Consider the following 17,335-nt stretch of genomic DNA (forward strand, 5'->3'; position numbering starts at 1 on the left):
CCAGGTATGAGAGCAGTACTCCAAGTTAGGACGAATGAATCCCTTATATACTTGAAGCAACTGCTCAGGAGTGAAGTAGCTACTGCATCTCTACAGCATTCCCAGCTTTCGAGAGGCAGCTAACACAATCAATAGCACTCTCGCCCTCCTTCATTCATTAAGTCCAAGAAGGTGAGCATGAACTCAACAGTCTAACTTCCCTGCTGAGCGTTGTAATGCTTTGGTGTATCGCCTTGCACAAGATGTAAGGGGTGATTAATAAACTAGCCCCTCCACCTGTCTAGGGCAAAACTGAATGTAAATCCCTTTGTTTCTCTTGGTCTCTCTCTGTCTGTGTGTCACTACAGCTGACCTCGTGTGTCGTCACAGTGATATTGATCAGTTCAAGGACTTAAAATTGAACTATTCTCAGGGTCTGTTTATGAATTCTGTATGGTGGTATATGTGGTGCTGTACACATTGAGAAATACAGAGCAAGATTTAGAGATAACATTATAAGCTTTAGTGATGTAGCATTATATGTTGACAGTATAAGAACACTATTACTGTATGTAGCCTTGTCAAGTCTACCTGTGTGGTCACTATGGCGCGAAGTTATAACGACATAGCGATGAAAAACTCGACATTTTCATCATCATTTCCTTTTTTCGTGTCAAATTTTGATGTCAGAGAGAAATTCTTCTGAGATATAGGTGAGGTGAACATGTTATTATACTCTAGGGTACGTCACCCATCATTTGTTTGGATCCTCCGCTTCCAGACAAAAACGAAGATTCAACCCACGATCCAGTCGCACAAAAAGACAGAACGTGATTCTGTTTTGTTATCGGAAACACGATACAGCGACATCTGAGTCTGTTATTATTACACGTTGCGTCTTTCTCGATATTTTATCTAGACATTATCTTGTGTTGAATGTTCTTACGGTACATTAAGGCGGATGATGTTTGTCCTTGACCCACTGAATACGAGGACTTAACCCCATGAGTACGATGGCTGTACTCTTAAATACGATGTTTTAACCCTTGATTGTGATGACTTAACCCTTGAATACGGTGACTGAACCCCCTGAGTACGAGGAATTAATCCCTTGAATACGAGGAATTAACCTCTTGAGTACAAGGACAACCCCTTGAGTACGAGGACTGAACCCCTTGAGTACGAGGAATTAACCCCTTGAGTACGAGGAATTAACCCCTTGAGTACGAGGACTGAACCCCTTGAGTACGAGGACTGAACCCCTTGAGTACGAGGAATTAACCCCTTGAGTACGAGGACTGAACCCCTTGAGTACGAGGAATTAACCCCTTGAGTACGAGGACTGAACCTTTAGCCCTGTAAGTATAATAAATAAGCCTATTTAGTAAAATATCTTAATCCCCAATATATGATGACTTAATCCCTTGAGTACGATTATTTATACTCTTGAGTACGATGATTGAATCCCTTGAGTACAATGACTTTCATTCACCGAATGTGATGACTTAACCTTATTGTTACGATGACTTATCCCTCCAGTAAGATGACACAGCACTCGGGGAGGTTAAGTCATCGTGAAATGAATTTAATAATAACAATATAGAAAAAACACCAATTAAGTTAAAATAATAAAATGTGCGCGATGGGTGTTGACAGTACGTGTTCAAGGCCACAGGTCACGATATGCATGAGAGGTAAAGTACAGAGGTGCTTGTGCCACAGGTCGTAAAATATACGTCTAACACACCACGGCGAGACGACTGCCATTCCTAATGGAGTTTATGGTGTGAAAATTGGGTACTGACGAAGATTTAATGGCGACGGTGTGGGGGGGGATACTACTACACTACACGCGGCACAGGGCATGTGGGAGGGAATGAAGGGAGAGAGCCCCCACTCCACCTTCTCCCCCACACACACGCATGCATGGCACAGGGCGTCGGGGAGGGAGGGGAAAGGAGAGGAGAGGCCGTGTCATATGTGTGTATTGGGGGGAAGGAGGGAGGGGAAGGATGCTACTACACTTACATGCGATACAGGGAGTGGGGAGGTATGGAATAGGCTCCCCCACCCCCCTTCCCACACACACGACACAGGGTGTGGGGGGGAGGGAGGGAGGGAGGGTGGGATGGGCACTCCCCCACACACATGAAATGGGGGAAGATGACCTACCCCCTTTTCTCCTTTCTCTTGACCCCGCTCCCTCATACACGCCCACACGCCTGCACGAACACCCGCTCTCATCTACACACACATACGATCATACTATATACAGGCCAGACTATACGGACGGACACGGTATAAAGATACAGGTTACCTTTATACCTTGTGTACGGACGCTCATACCACGACATACACGTCCCTCTACACTTGTATATAATTACACAGCCTATTACTACTACACACACACACACACACGCACACACACACACAAAGAGTCTTTCATCATTCTATGTTTACCACTGTGGAGAGCCAGTTAATACAGTCTCTCTCTCTCTCTCTCGCTCTCTCTCTCTCTCTCTCTCTCTCTCTCTCTCTCTCTCTCTCTAATAATCCGAGGTCAGTAATTTCACTCCTTTGTGCGTATATATTTATGACCAGATAAATATAATAAACATCAGTTACCTGGTGATCACTGCTAATGACTCACACTTTACCTGGGCTTGATGAGCCTTAGCTTTGACGTGGGAAAATAAAATCGTAAGTGATTGTCTGTGAACAACCTAACCTAACCTAACCTAAAAATAATGTTATCTACCCTAAACTTACCTAACCTACCCTAATATGACCTAATTGTCACCTAATGTAACGTAACCTAACTAACCTAACCTAACCTCAAGCTAAACAAACCTGTCCTCTCTTGACCTGAGCTTAACGTTATCACACTTTATCCTGACTTAACCTGATCTTATACAAACATAATCCAACGTGACCCCTACCGTGCCCCCGTGCCCTTTTCCACACCCCGTGCCCACCAAAACTCGCCCTTCCTAAACAACAGGGAGGGCCAGGTCATCCTATATATTGTACACTTTCTCCCGTCCCGACAACCATTGCTTGCTTCCCCTTTACGCCACCTTATCAATGACAAACGATATATATTCAGACTTACATGTACAGTCCCCTTCACTAGTGCGTTTACAGGGGCTCATCATATAAATACTCCACAACTCATTATCTTTGAGATGTTTGTTTTAATATTGTTTTAATTTTATTCCATAGTATGTTTAGTATTGTGAGTTTCCTTCCGTCGAATGTAAACAAACACAGGGTTGCCACATTGCACAAAACCTGACGAGCCCCTGTAAACGCATTAGTGAAGGGTGACTGTGCATCCTTCTCTATCTACACACACACACACACACACACACACACACACACACACACACACCTGCACTCTAAAAGACAATACAGTCATAAAAAGGATCGCATGAAGACAAGTCACAGCTGGTTTCATCTGAGGATTAAACACCGAAGCGCTGCCTATGGGCTAAATTGGGTTAGATTAGGTTAAGATTAAGTTAGGTTAGGGTAAGTTAGGTTAGCGTTAGGGTGTTTAATCATCAGGAAATGTAAACTGGGGTTGTTAGTGTCCATAAGATCCCGTTAAACAGAACATCAAAAATGCTTGTTTGTACACCTGCATTGTCTACCCGTAATTGTTGAGTCAATCTGAACTTGTATAACGATTTTATTCTATATATCTATCTATCTATCTATCTATCTATCTACCTATCTCCTCAAGGAACACCTGCAACTATTCATCTTGCAGGCCAAATTGCATTTACCCTCGTCGTGAATTACCTTGTTGCCTCATCGGATATTCGCCAGATATTTACAGGTGAGCTGCAGTTGAAGCTGGGAGAGAAGGTTGCTTATTGTAGGTGAGAGAGAGAGAAAGAGGAAGAGAGAGAGAGAGAGAGAGAGAAGAGGAGAGAGAGAGAGAGAGAGAGAATGAATTCTATTGTTTCAACTGTGTAGAAAGTAGCATTTGGAATAGACCACTGCATCTCATGAATCTTAAGGACCACTTACCAGGATTAAGAAGGGGGATGGAGGAAAGTTCAGAGAGAGAGAGAGAGAGAGAGAGAGAGAGAGAGGAAGGCAGGGGGGGTGAGATACAGAGAAAAGGGGGAAGGAAGGATGGGAGGAGGATGAGACAAAGAAAGGGAGAGAGAGTGAGAGAGGGGGAGGGTAGGAGGTAGGGCCTCACCTTGGCCAACAGGTATATAAGACAGGTACAGGTGGCAACACGAGGCACTACACAGTCATGTTGGTCCAGGTGAATACTTCTTACCTCCTCCCTACCATTCTCTGTGTCATCCTCCTCCTCCCATCCTTCCTTCTTACCTCCTCCCTACCTCTACCATTCTAAGCATCTCATCTTTCCTCTCCCTCTTTCCTTCCTTCTCCCTATTCTCCCCTCCTTCCTTTCCCTACTCCTCTCCACTCCCCCCTCCCTCATCCAGTGTGTGACGATGTAACAATATGAGGCAGCGGAATTGTGTGACGGTGTAACAGTGTGTGACGATGTATCAGACTATGTGACGGTGTAACAGACTATGTGACGGTGTAATAGGCAGTATGTGACGGTGTAACAGTGTGTGACGGTGTAACAGACTATGTGACGGTGTAATAGGCAGTTTATGACAGTGTAACAGACAGTGTGTGACGATGTATCAGACTATGTGACGGTGTAACTGACTATGTGACGGTGTAATAGGCAGTATGTGACGGTGTAACAGTGTGTGACGGTGTAACAGACTATGTGACGGTGTAATAGGCAGTTTATGACAGTGTAACAGACAGTGTGTGACGATGTATCAGACTATGTGACGGTGTAACAGACTATGTGACGGTGAAATAGGCAGAATGTGACGGTGTAACAGTGTGTGACGGTGTAACAGACAGTGTGTGTAATGGTGTAACAGACAGTGTGTGACGCTGTAACAGTGTGTGATTGTGTAACAGACTGTGTGATGGTGTAACAGACAGTGTGTGACGGTGTAACAGACGGTGTGTGATGATGAACAACAGACGGTGTGTGATTTGCAATAGTGTGTGACGGTAATAGCGTGTGGACGGTGCACAGGACAGTGTGTGACGGTACCAGACAGTGTGTGACGCAGTACAGGACAGGGACGGTAACAGATGCAGTGTGAGGGTACAGATTTGTGTGTGATTTAAATAGATGGTGTGTGACGGTGTAACAGATTTGGTGTGTGGAGGTGTACAGATGCGTGTACTTTGGGTGTAACAGACAGTAAAGTAGATTTGGTGTAATAGATGGTGTGATTAAAATAGATAGTGTGAGGGTAAATAGATGGTGTGTGACGAAATAGATGGTGTGTGTGACGCAAAATAGATGGTGTGAGGGTAACAGATGGTGTGTGACGGTGTAATAGACAGTGTGCGACGGTGTAACAGATGGTGTGTGACGGTGTAATAGACAGTGTGCGACGGTGTAACAGATGGTGTGTGACGGTGTAACAGATGGTGTGTGAGGGTGTAACAGATGGTGTGTGAGGGTGTAACAGATGGTGTGTGACGGTGTAATAGACAGTGTGCGACGGTGTAACAGATGGTGTGTGACGGTGTAACAGACGGTGTGTGACGGTGTAACAGACGGTCTGTATCATTGTAACAGACAGTGTGTGACGGCGTAACAATGTGTGACGGTGTAACACATTGTGTGACGGTGTAGCAGACGGTCTGTATCATTGTAACAGACAGTGTGTGACGGCGTAACAATGTGTGACGATCTAACATTATGTGGCCGTGTCACAGTGTGTGTGATGATGTAACAATGAGTGACGGTGTGTTATGTGTGACGGGGTAACATATTTGACGGGGAAACATGTGTGACGGTGTAACATGTGTGACGATGTAACTTGTGTGACGATGTAATAAACTGAGCGAAGGTATATAAAATTGTTTAAAGATGTAACTGTGTGACGGTCTAACATTATGTGACGGTATAACTGTATGACTGTAACAAACTGTGTGCGTGTCGTTATAAGAAAGTGTTATTCTTTACAGACATTGTGTGATAGTGTAACAGATATCTTAATATATATCAGTCACTTGCATAACGTGTGACAGCAGGAATGTTGTAGTGTAACACGATAGGTGACAGAAAACGGACGAAAGAATTAGATAGATAGATAAGTGGATAAATAGATAGATTAGTGGATAACTAGATAGATACTCAATATAGTCGCCATACACATTCATAGTAGTTCAACATGTTTATAGACTGCAGTTATTCGATCAATGTACATAGAAAGCGCAGGTTATATAAACAATGTGCACATAGAAAGTGGTGGTATACAGTGTACAATGACAGCATAGGTATACAGTGTACAATGACAGCATAGGTATACAAACAATGACAGCCTGAGAAAGCTATTATAAGCTTAAATTAATTGAAATAAGACAAAGCTGAACACTTATCACTCAGGCCGATACTGCACACATGTATGAATATAGAGATAAGTAACTTGAAAGATTAGAGAGAGAGAGAGAGAGAGAGAGAGAGAGAGAGAGAGAGAGAGAGAGTGTGTGTTTTCATGTAACTACTACACAATTTCACGGACACCGATGGCGTCCCCTTCGTGTTAATGAGGCCAGGTGTGTGTGTCGCAGATGATGTTGGCGTATATGGGCGTGGGCGTGGCGTGGGCGGCCGTGCTGGACTCTTCTCCGGACAACTTCGTAGACCCCAACCCGTCGTACGCTGTGACGTGGGAGGTGAAGAACCAGCCCACCTACGATGAGAAGTCTCAGCAAGAAGCGTTAGAAGATGGCACTGTGGAGGGGCGCTACTCTTACCTGAGACCCGACGGTAAGAGGCAGACCGTCATTTACCGCGCCAACGACGAGATCGGCTTCGTGGTCGACGTTCAAGTGGAGGACGTGATGCAGCCGTTCGGGGATGCCGGACGACCTGCCTCAGCTGACGCTACAAGTTCAGGCCGGTCCTTGGGGTCTAAATCATCTTCAGGGGCTTCTCGTGTAGGAGGAAAATCAGTTAGTTCATCTTTGTCCTCTCCATCGCCATCAAGAGGGAGGGCCATAGCCTCTCGTGGTTTCCCATCGTCTTCGTCACCATCGTCGTCAACATCATCATCTTCGACATCTGGCACAGGACGAGCCTCCTTCAACGGTATCAACCGAGTCACGGCGTCGCAGAATGTCAGGCGGCCGACATCTACAGCTAAAGTCCCTCCAGCAGCTGCACAACGCACCGCCAAGCCAGTCCTCCAATCTTCGCCTGTGGGACGTCCTTCTGCCACTTCTGCTGCTATACGACGTCCTTCTGCCACTTCTGCTGCTATACGACGACCTTCTGCCACTTCTGCTGCTATACGACGACCTTCTGCCACTTCTGCTACTGCACGACGACCTTCTGCCTCTTCTGCTACTGCACGACGATCTTCTGCCACTTCTGCTGCACGACGTCCTTCTGCCACTTCGGCTTCTCCACGACGTCCTTCTGTCACTTCTACTGCTGCACCACGTCCTCACTTTCCCAAATCTAAGCAAACAGCACCTGTGGTCCCTAGTGCTGTTTGGTCAACTTCTGTTTCACAACGAACATCCGCTCAACGTCGTCCCGTCACACCAGCTGTCGCACAACCCACATCTGCCAGGCCATCCGCCACACGACCTGCTGCACCCGGAGGCGTGAGCAGCCCCGTGATCCTGGCTCAGTCTGGGAGGAGGCAACCCATCAGCAAAACACGTACGACGCGTCCCACACCTCCACCTCCTTCGTCCACCTCGACACTCCCTCCGCCTCCACCCACTACGACTACTACTCCTCCACGCCCTCCACTCAGAAACACGAACCCCAGTCTGCAGTCTGTGGGGCGTGGGAAGAGTGTGGGGAGCGCAGGGAGAGGGACGAGTGGGTTTGGGGCGTCAACAGGCGTGGCTCACGTTTCCTTTAGCTCCCCGACCCACCAGTACTCCTACCCTCTCGTGGTCTCCTGATCACACACACACACTTCTGTAGCACCTCAAACAAACCGTATTATAGTTTGGTATCTTTTAGTCAATACTGTAGTTTTATACATAAATAGTTTCATACATGTAGGAACTGGACAGTAAGACACATGGCTGTAACGCTGTCAACAACAACTACTCAAGGTGTGCATTAGCATACATTAAAACGTGGACCATAGTCACCACACTGTTACTCACGGTGGAAAGTTTGCAGTAAACACTGGTCGAGAATCGACCTTTTTGCACTTTTCTCCATACGAGAAATTTGAAACTAAATCCATAAAACACACACACACACACACACACACAACCTCCCCTTCCTTAGTCACCTCACTAATGGTGCTGCAATCTAACAACCGTTTCGCAACTTCTCGTATAAGCCAGACGCTCCCCCGGCTTGACACATTGCTTACCTACCAGTGAAAGAATTTGAAGTCGCATGACGTTTGAACAACTGAAGCTAAAGCGCTCCACCACCCCCATTGACTTATCATTGAAACTCTACAAGGAGTTCTCCCCGGAACTAGCTAAACACCTCTGCTCCATCATCAATGCTTTCCTCGGCCAAGCAGGATGCCCAGCTGACTGGAAGACTCACTATGTTTCACCAGTGCCCAAATCCTTAAATGAGTTACTATAACCATTACCATCACCCCAGTACCCAGATTAATCTGCGAATATGCTGATTTTACAGGCGCCATAGCGATGTGGCAAGATAAAAATTTCCTCCAACACCCACTGTCTCGTTAGCTTTCTCGACTACATATACCACTATTTGGAAACACGAAAGACGTCTGTGGCTGTCGCATTCATTGACTTCGCCAAGGCATTCGACCTTGTCAACCACAATTTATTTATCAACAAAGCTATCAACCTCGGGTTTCGGAGGTCTTATACCATGGCTTACAGACTTCCTTTCGTGACCGACGCCAAGCCGTACGCTTCCGAGGGGCTGTCTCCACCTTTCAGTCACTCATATGGCGTTCCCCAAGGTATCAAGATGGGACCACTCTGCTTCCTCACCCTTATCAATGATGCCCTGTACTGAGAGAAACTCTCGCTCGCTGGAAATATGTTAACGACTCCACCATTGGGATCAGTGTGAACAACTCTGCTCCCGACTACACTGCCCTCCAGAATACTCGTATATATTGAACAGTCTTCAAAATTGGGCCACCAACAACCACACCAAGAACATGGTTATGCACATCAAACTCTCCTCTGACCTTGTCCCATCTCCCACCATTGTTTTGGACCCCAACACACTCCAGGTTGTGGACTCCACGAAGCTCCTCGGCGTCAGTGTAATTATCAAATCCTTCAGTTTTCGTCTCCACCTCCTCCGTCTTGGTCTTCAGTGCTTACTCAGACTCATACTTCAAAAGCTCACCTACGCTTCCCCTGCCTCGACACCGTCCGCGAATTGTTGTTCGACACTACAGCCCATGCGACCATTGTAAAAATTATCAACAACTCGTAGTTAACCAGTGTGTTCACTCCCTGTCATTCTTCCTTTTGTTTTGTTACTATGTTGAAGTGCTCTGTTGAATGACCCCCCGCGTCCCATGTTAGTATAACATAATATTTGTACTGCTTGTGTTACTTGTTTACCATGTGTCAATCAAGTGACCCATTCCGAAAATTATGTAATTTTCATCATCTCTGTTGACTACGGTATATTTTCAACCCTTCGGCTGCTATGTTCTCTCAATAAACCGTAAATTATTATTTAGAATTAATTATTATTATTCCACACACACACACGCACACACACACACACACACGCACGCACACACACCTGTACAAGAAAATCTCGCCACGCACACAGGAATACTCGTATAATCAATATGTTGTCACTTGATGGTTGTTTGACAGGACAAAAGTGAACTTAGTATGAATTTTATGTATTTACTTTTAGTTAAGTCTGTCTGTATAGAATAATAAAGGATATTATTTTTTTCTTATTATTATTACATGGGGTCCCTTATATGCAAACAAGGTTTCTTGAAACCACCACTGCTTGGAACGAGGGGTCTTTCTGGGCTAAATAAAATCTTCTGATGTTAGCTAAATAAAATATTAAAAGAGACTACCAGTAGTGAATATATATATATATATATATATATATATATATATTGATAAAATCACACAGGAAAAAGGTAAACAATGGAGCACCTTAGCTTTCGTCTTTATTCAAGACATCTTCAGAGGCAACTGAATTATCAAGACTGAGAGAGAGCTTATGTACACATGGTGACCTTACAAAACATGAGGTCAGGTTAAAAAACATGACATCCACTAATCCACACACCAACCACCCAGCAAACATAAGAAGAGATTATAAGAACAGGCGACATAACTAGTCATGTCACGTCAGGTAAAAAATATGGGGTAGGGTACGATTCAGCGCCGCCATTCCAGGGATCTGTGTTGGGACTGTGGAGAGTGTGGCTATGATAGGGAGATGATCACTAGTGGGCCGGGTTCGAGTAGTATGTTTAAGTGGTGGTGTTGACTTGTTACAACGATGTCTGGGTATACTGTGTGGCCTGCTCTAATGTACGTAGGGCATTCCGGTCCGAGGTGTTGCCGTGGCTCACTAGTGTGTTCAGGACCCGGCCTACGGCGTTGTTGGTGTGGTGTCCTAGTATGCGGTGTCTAGCGTTGAGATCGCCCAGAAAGTATGCAGGTATGTTCCTCCTCATCAATCTGAGCATGTCTGCTATTGGAAAGATTGGTCGTCTTGGAGGGAGGTAGCAGGTGCCGATTATGATTGGACCTGCTGTGCTGTTAATTTCAATTGCCAGAAAGTTTTCTTGATATGTATCATGGATTTTATGTTTTATACTTCTTTTAATTGTAACGGATTTTGGCTCTTTTTTTTTGGGGGGGGGGGTATACTGTGTAATTGAATATCTTGATTTTATTTGAATTACGCTTGAGGTGAGAATTTAACATGATGACTTCTGGGTCCAGGGTACGATATATGTTGTATAAGTCGTGAGCTCTTGGTGTGGTCCAGGCCAGGACATTATGTTGAATTATTTTAAGTCTGTTGATTATGAATGGTGATGTCTCGAACTTGTTTGCGGCATTTTAGATGATCGATGTTCTCCTGAAGACCTCCTCTCCGTGTGCAGGCCGAGGCGGGTTTTTCTGTACTTGGATTGCTCCACTTTTTCTATTCTGTTATATTTGGTCAGGATTCTTCCTCTCTTTATTAATGTTTCTATGTGGTGATCTTCCAGAATCTTACCTGTATATGTATATTTTACTCTTCCTTCCCTTATCTCTGTCAGTAGTCTCTCGGTTGAGACTATTTGGGGGGCTGAGCAGGTGTAAAACTTAATACCGGTTTCCTCACCGAGATCCTGATTCTCAGTAATCTTTCTTGGTGACGGTGGTGGCGCCACGTTTCCCATTTTGTTCTTTATAGGGGTGCTGTATATGATCGCTTGTTCAGGTTGTATCACAGGTTCCTGCTCCTCTTCGTCTTCTTCCATCCCCTCTTCACTACTTTCTGGTTGAGGGGGAGAGGGGGGTTATGTCAGAGGTGGCTTGTGATTGGGTGGCATGCGCCTGACTGGTGGTTTCCGCTGATGTGTAGATCAGGTTGAAGATTTCTGAGGAGGGAACGTCGTTGGGGAATTCCATGTCTGGGAGGTTATTTGCCGCGGACATTTCCTTTACCCTTTTAGCAACACATCCTGGTTTGGCAATATCCAAGAGGTAGGCGAGTATTATTGCCGTCTTGATTTTAACCGACAGTTGACTTCCCAGGTTGAGCACCATAGGTTGTTGAGCTGGGGTTTGTGAGGCTACCTTTTCAAGGACTTTAGTTGTTTCCTTTGTTAATTTGGCTACAGCCGAGTAGGTCCTGTTTTGCTTTTCCTGTGCTCTTTCCATTTCAATTTCCTTCCTTTCTTTTACTATCTCTTTCCTTGCTGGACAGCGTGCTGCCAGTGTTCTGTGGTCTCCTTGGCAGTTCAGGCACCTAGGAATTTCTCTACTCCTGCACTCCCGAAATGTATGCCCCACTTCCCTGCATTCGGAGCAGTATTTAGTGTTTTTGTTCGGGCAGTCCGTGGCTAAGTGTGTATATTTGTAGCAGTTCCAGCAAGGCGTGATGGGAGAAAAATCTTCCTGTTCAACTTGGTTACTACCTATATGGTAGTAGGAGAGACAGAGTCCCTCCTCTATTGCCTTTTGTGCCATTCTTATGTCCTGAAACCTAATTTTCAGCATAGATGGTAGTTTAGGGAGTTTAACTACCTCCTCTACTCTGGCCCATTGGTTTCTTTGCTCCAGGTCTAATTTCAGTTGTTGTTCACTTGTGTCTTCTGTGATGGTCCTGTCCAGTGTTTTAACTACTACGGTCTTCCTGGCTCTTAGTTGTGGTGGGATTACGACTTCGAATCGCTGCTTCTTCAGATGCTTTATGTTGTCGTTAGATAACAGGGTGTCAAAGTCTTCTTCGGTCAGGCCATGAATGAATCCCTGGTGGTAATGAGGCCCGTAATCTTTATGAGTAGTGCTGCTCCGAGCAGTTCGGCTAGTGAGTTTTTCCGTGGTTCGGCTTCACCCCCGTCAAGGGAGCGTATCCTTACCCTATGTGCCCTCATTATGGAGAGGGCAAGGTGGACAAGCCACCTTTTGATATACAATAGATAACCTACCTAGTCTGGGTGAGTTAACCTACCACAGGAATTACAACACCTCCCACCGCCTCTTGTCGGTCGAGTGGTCGAAAGGTGGTTCCTGTGTCTCTCTCCCACAGCCCCGTCAGGGGAGCCTACTTTCCTGGCTGGTGTTTATATAAGCCGCTCACTTATAGGCACCATCAAGGTTACCCAGGAAGGCTCGGCGGAGGAATGGGTTCTGCTCCTCCCTTTCGTGTTCACAAACTCCTGGGAGGGAGGTGAACAGTTACAGGGAGGACCCAAGGATGAATATACCTCTAGGATGTAGGTCCCCAGGCCAGAGCGAGATAGAAGGAAGAATAAAGGAGGAATAGCCACTGGTGCAAGAAACTCCAGTGGGATCCCGGCACAACTCTGCTGCAGGAAGCCGTTACAGAGCACCCAATCTGGGGCGCCACTGATCAGTAGGGAGACACAGAGAGGGTGTTGTCTGGAGCGAGCTTCCCGAATGTTTGGGTGGTGGTTAGTGGCGTTAAGTAATGGTCGTTTGCGTTCCAACGGTCGTCAACAGTTTAGGACAAAGGCTGGCTGGCTGGCTTTGGCAGTGAAGGATCTTGAGAGAGGTCAGATCACGGCGAAGGCTGGCGTGTTGTATTTATGTGATCCTGCCGAGTCAAGATTCGAGGTGCGAAGTGAAAAAAGCGCTGCTGATTGGCTGGGCGAGGACGGCAGGTGGCCAATCAGCGAACAGTTCGGGGGCAGAGACTGCGGTCTGGAACTCACTGCTGATTGGCTGAGCCGAAGAAGAGAGATCAGTTGTAGGGGAGTGTCCACTACACCGCCCTTTAATGTCTTTGTGTGTAGTTGACAGTCTTCTCTTTATAACACGGGAAGATATATGAAACACTTGTACACTGATACATTTTTTTTATTAAACAGAAATGAATGAGTTATAAATAATAGAACATCCTATGTACTGTAGTGCAGTAGTCCCTGGAAGACTTACCATGTTGCCAGAGTACCACAAACATAACCGCCAAACCATATATTTTCATACTTTAACTAATCAAACCTAACCTTAACTAACCTAACAAGCCTGGCGTAATTTTGGTTTGGTTAGGTTAGAAATGTTAGGTTTGAAAGGCCCTTGTCATCTGTTTTCAACAATATATGTAGATATTATTACATAGCAGTCCTGTGTATGGTAATGTTATATACTTTCTGATGTTAAAATAATCGACTAAAACCTTTTCTTCGTCATGAATTCAAATCTCAATAAATGAATTATATAATTTATGAAGATTTTAATCATTTATTTATATACAACATCTAAATTCAGAGAAAGAAGAATAAATGTAGTGGGGAAGAAAAGACAAAATAATGGAATATACAGTGTAATAGGTAAGGAAAATATACAAAACAACAATAGAAAAATATAAACGAATGAAAAGGTCAAACAAAGTAAAAGTAAAACAATAATTTATACCTACACTAGAAGAGTTCATCTTGTGTTCCAATAATTGTTTCAGTTTAAAATCGAGATGCGTTTGAATGGATGTTTTCGCCGGCAACTCATAATACCATTAAATCGTTCATCTTGTTTTCATAAGTTCTATATCATATACATCTGAGAAACTAATGAATGATTTTCCATTACAGTAGCAATAATTTAATTTGAAAATAATAACAAAATATAAGACTGAGTTCTGGTCTTAAATTTGTAGATGACAGTGAATAACAAACAAGTATTTTCTTTAAATTAAAACTGAACAAGTATAAGTAAGAAAATAACTCACAACTTGTACAATATATAACCCTGTAAAAATGACCCCATACATGTATATATGATGCGGCAGTCAACATTATGATATACTGTACTGTACATAGTTCTAACGTGTGATGACCACAAGACAAATGAGTAATTTTATTGTGATATTTTTTTTTACTTCATGGCGTTTTTGTAAGTGTAAACAAATGTGTGGATCTCAGCTGGATGTTGCTACACGAACACTTAAACAAATTACTTGAAGTAAACAGTATATCGGTATTACTAAGTCTATAACATAAATCACAACTCATATTTATTCTGCTTGTTATATACAAGTATATATATTTTTTTTAATTCATAAATTTTAATTAATAAATCAATATTGTATTCTGTTGTAGCCATTGTGTCTTTGACGCATGTATGTGAAAGACCAGGTAGATGTTGTATCAAAGGTTTGCCGCCTATTAATTGTAAATTTTATATTCACGCCTTGTAATGCCCTCTAACTCCTTCCTTTATGTCGTATATTCATGTTAACTCTTATCATTGCTTTTTTTTTTTACTAATTTATCTATTTTTTGAATGATCCTGCCATAGATTTCTTTTTATTCATTACCCAATTTTATAATCACATGAAATAATGTCGTTTTTCAGTAAAAAAATTTCCTTAGAGTTAAAAGAGTTATATTAAAGAAAATTGATAAATTCTTGGTCACAGGAAAGGAATTTGTCATGATAACTTATGTAATGTGGCGTTTTTTTTATTCTTTGTTTGAAGTCTTCCTGTTGACGACCATAGCTTAGAGATGAGAACATTTTGCTGCTCTCGCCTGAGTTTTGTTACAATCTAAATACGGAAGTTACAGATATTACACGAGTGTTCCTACAGTAGTAGACATGCACTAATTTCAAGGCTTTGCCGTATAGGTAGACAGGGCATTGATGCTAATGGTATATTTAGCGTCGTGGGCGTGGAGTAGTAGCTGTAGTTGTTCTAGAATAAGATTAATCAAAGAACTGGCGTTGCAGATGACTTGGACGTGTGACTTGTCCGTGGGCGTTGGAGTGGACGTGACTTAGTCGGCGCCTGCAGCATTAGGGTGAGCCTCCTGGCAACAAACACCATTGGTGATGGAGCCATCTGGGACGAAGCAAGGCTGGGGAGTAAACACCTGTATGTTAGTATGTGGCGCAGCTGACATGTTCTACATTTATTTATGTATCAATCAACCATCTGCTATTCCACCAATATATCATTTTTCTCCAAATAATATTTTATGTATAGAGTTTGTGTTTACAATAATTTATTGTTGCTAACTAAAATTCGCCGGGTGACCAAAACGATAATTTTACCAAGAAAAAGCCTTTGCATTTTATAATGAAAAAAAAAGAGGGGTGGGGGGTGGGGTCCGGACCCCCTGGATCTGCCCCTGGTTTATCTGTTTGTCACCTCACAACATTTCTCTTAAACATTCTTGTTAAAGAAAACGAATTTGTCATGTGACTTGAAAGGATGACTAAAATTATATTGACAGATTGTTATTATGAATGAAATAGCTAATTATGAAGATCAAAAGGTCATTGACTAATCAACGGCCTTTTGTCTTAAATGTGGTGTCAGTATGTTGTGTCCGAAGTGACGGAGAATATTGAAAGGGTATCTAGTGAACTAAACGAGAGTAAACCTAGCTGATTTTTTTATGAGGAATAGCCTACCCGGGTACAAGTTATCGACCCATAACGGGGCCTGGAGGGGGAAGGGGGACTAAAAATTAAAGAACAAAACTAGTATATTAATCTACAGTACATCACGAAGATGCCGAAAACCAGCTTTTTATGACAGACAGATTGTAGGAGTATGGAAACACAGAAGAAGGCAGAGCATTCCACAGTTTGGCTGTGTGAGGAAAGAAGGATGTACTATAACTGGTTATTCTAGTGTGACCGAGATCTACACATAAACGGTGGGCACCGCGGGCAAGACGTGTGTTTGGAGCCCACAGCCTTGCCGGCGGTACACAGGATGCCAAATCCACCGAACAATGCCCGTTAAAGTACCAGTAAAAGAGAGAAAGTGAAGCAACATTGCAGCGAAGAGAAATTGAAGAAAGATTATTGAGTAAATGAGGAGAGTTAAAACAACGAAATGCCTTTGATTCCACACTATCTAACAGTTGGACAGATGAAGAACCACCCCAAATATGAGAGCAGTACTCCAAGTTAGAAAGTATTGGGTCAATTGGGTGTTTAATTATTTGTTCCAGATCATTAAGTAAGCAAAAAAAGAGTCTCTTGACTCCACCTGGGTCATTCCTTGTAGAGCCAAGCCACTATCTGTGATGTAGCCTACATTGAAATCCCCGAGATAGAGGATCTCGGTGTTGGGGTGTGTGGATAGCAGTGACTCGTGGCAAGAAGTGAGAGAGGCAAAGAGACCCATGTAGTTAGTAGAGATGGAGAACAGTACAGTATAGGAAAAAAATAGTCATAGTTGGTAGAGATATTTTGAGCCAAATGACATCGTAAAGAGAAGATTCAAGATCCGTGAGTCGAGCTATAGGTGTACGTGTGTTGCAGTTGGAGCATACACCTCCCTTAGAAGGAAAGAGGTACAATGGTTGTAGTTGGAGACTTGAAAAGGTTTGGGTGAAGCTGCTTTGGTCAGTTGAAGTTCGGATAGTAGTAAGAGGTCGGAGGAAGAGGTTAATAGATGGTGCTGCACAGAGGGAAAATTGGATCTCAGTCCGCGAATGTTGGAAAACTGAAGTGTGAAAAAATACGATCCTCCAGCAACCGCCGTGACGTCAGTTGAGGCCCCAGTAGCTTGATGATGATCAGGTCGGCCCTGGGGTCCACAACCTTCCCGACCAGTGGGACCCATCCGAGAAGGTCCCTCTTTAATAATATTGTCAACTAACTCCATGATTTAATAAAGAAATAG

General features: G+C 43.8%; 2 protein-coding genes across 5 annotated transcripts in view; one reads left to right on the forward strand and one right to left on the reverse strand.

Annotated features, from left to right (window-relative positions):
* Positions 1-6,578: 6,578 nt before the first annotated feature.
* On the forward strand, positions 6,579-8,949 carry LOC121863118 (salivary glue protein Sgs-3-like). The gene has a single exon (XM_042361620.1). The coding sequence runs from the start codon at positions 6,625-6,627 to the stop codon at positions 7,972-7,974; it is 1,350 nt and encodes a 449-aa protein (XP_042217554.1). The 5' UTR covers positions 6,579-6,624; the 3' UTR covers positions 7,975-8,949.
* Positions 8,950-13,538: 4,589 nt separating this feature from the next.
* LOC121863094 (basic proline-rich protein-like) overlaps positions 13,539-17,335 on the reverse strand; it is a 41,648-nt gene continuing 37,851 nt past the window's right edge. For all 4 annotated transcript variants that reach the window (XM_042361591.1, XM_042361592.1, XM_042361590.1 and 1 more), the window contains one exon: positions 13,539-15,551. In XM_042361591.1, coding sequence (XP_042217525.1) covers positions 15,471-15,551 — 81 coding nt within the window. In that variant the 3' untranslated portion in view covers positions 13,539-15,470. The remainder of the gene's footprint in view (positions 15,552-17,335) is intronic.

Source organism: Homarus americanus, unplaced genomic scaffold (genome assembly GCF_018991925.1).
Source record: "Homarus americanus isolate GMGI-L3 unplaced genomic scaffold, GMGI_Hamer_2.0 scaffold54679, whole genome shotgun sequence".
In the NCBI taxonomy this organism is placed as follows: Eukaryota; Metazoa; Arthropoda; class Malacostraca; order Decapoda; family Nephropidae; genus Homarus; species Homarus americanus.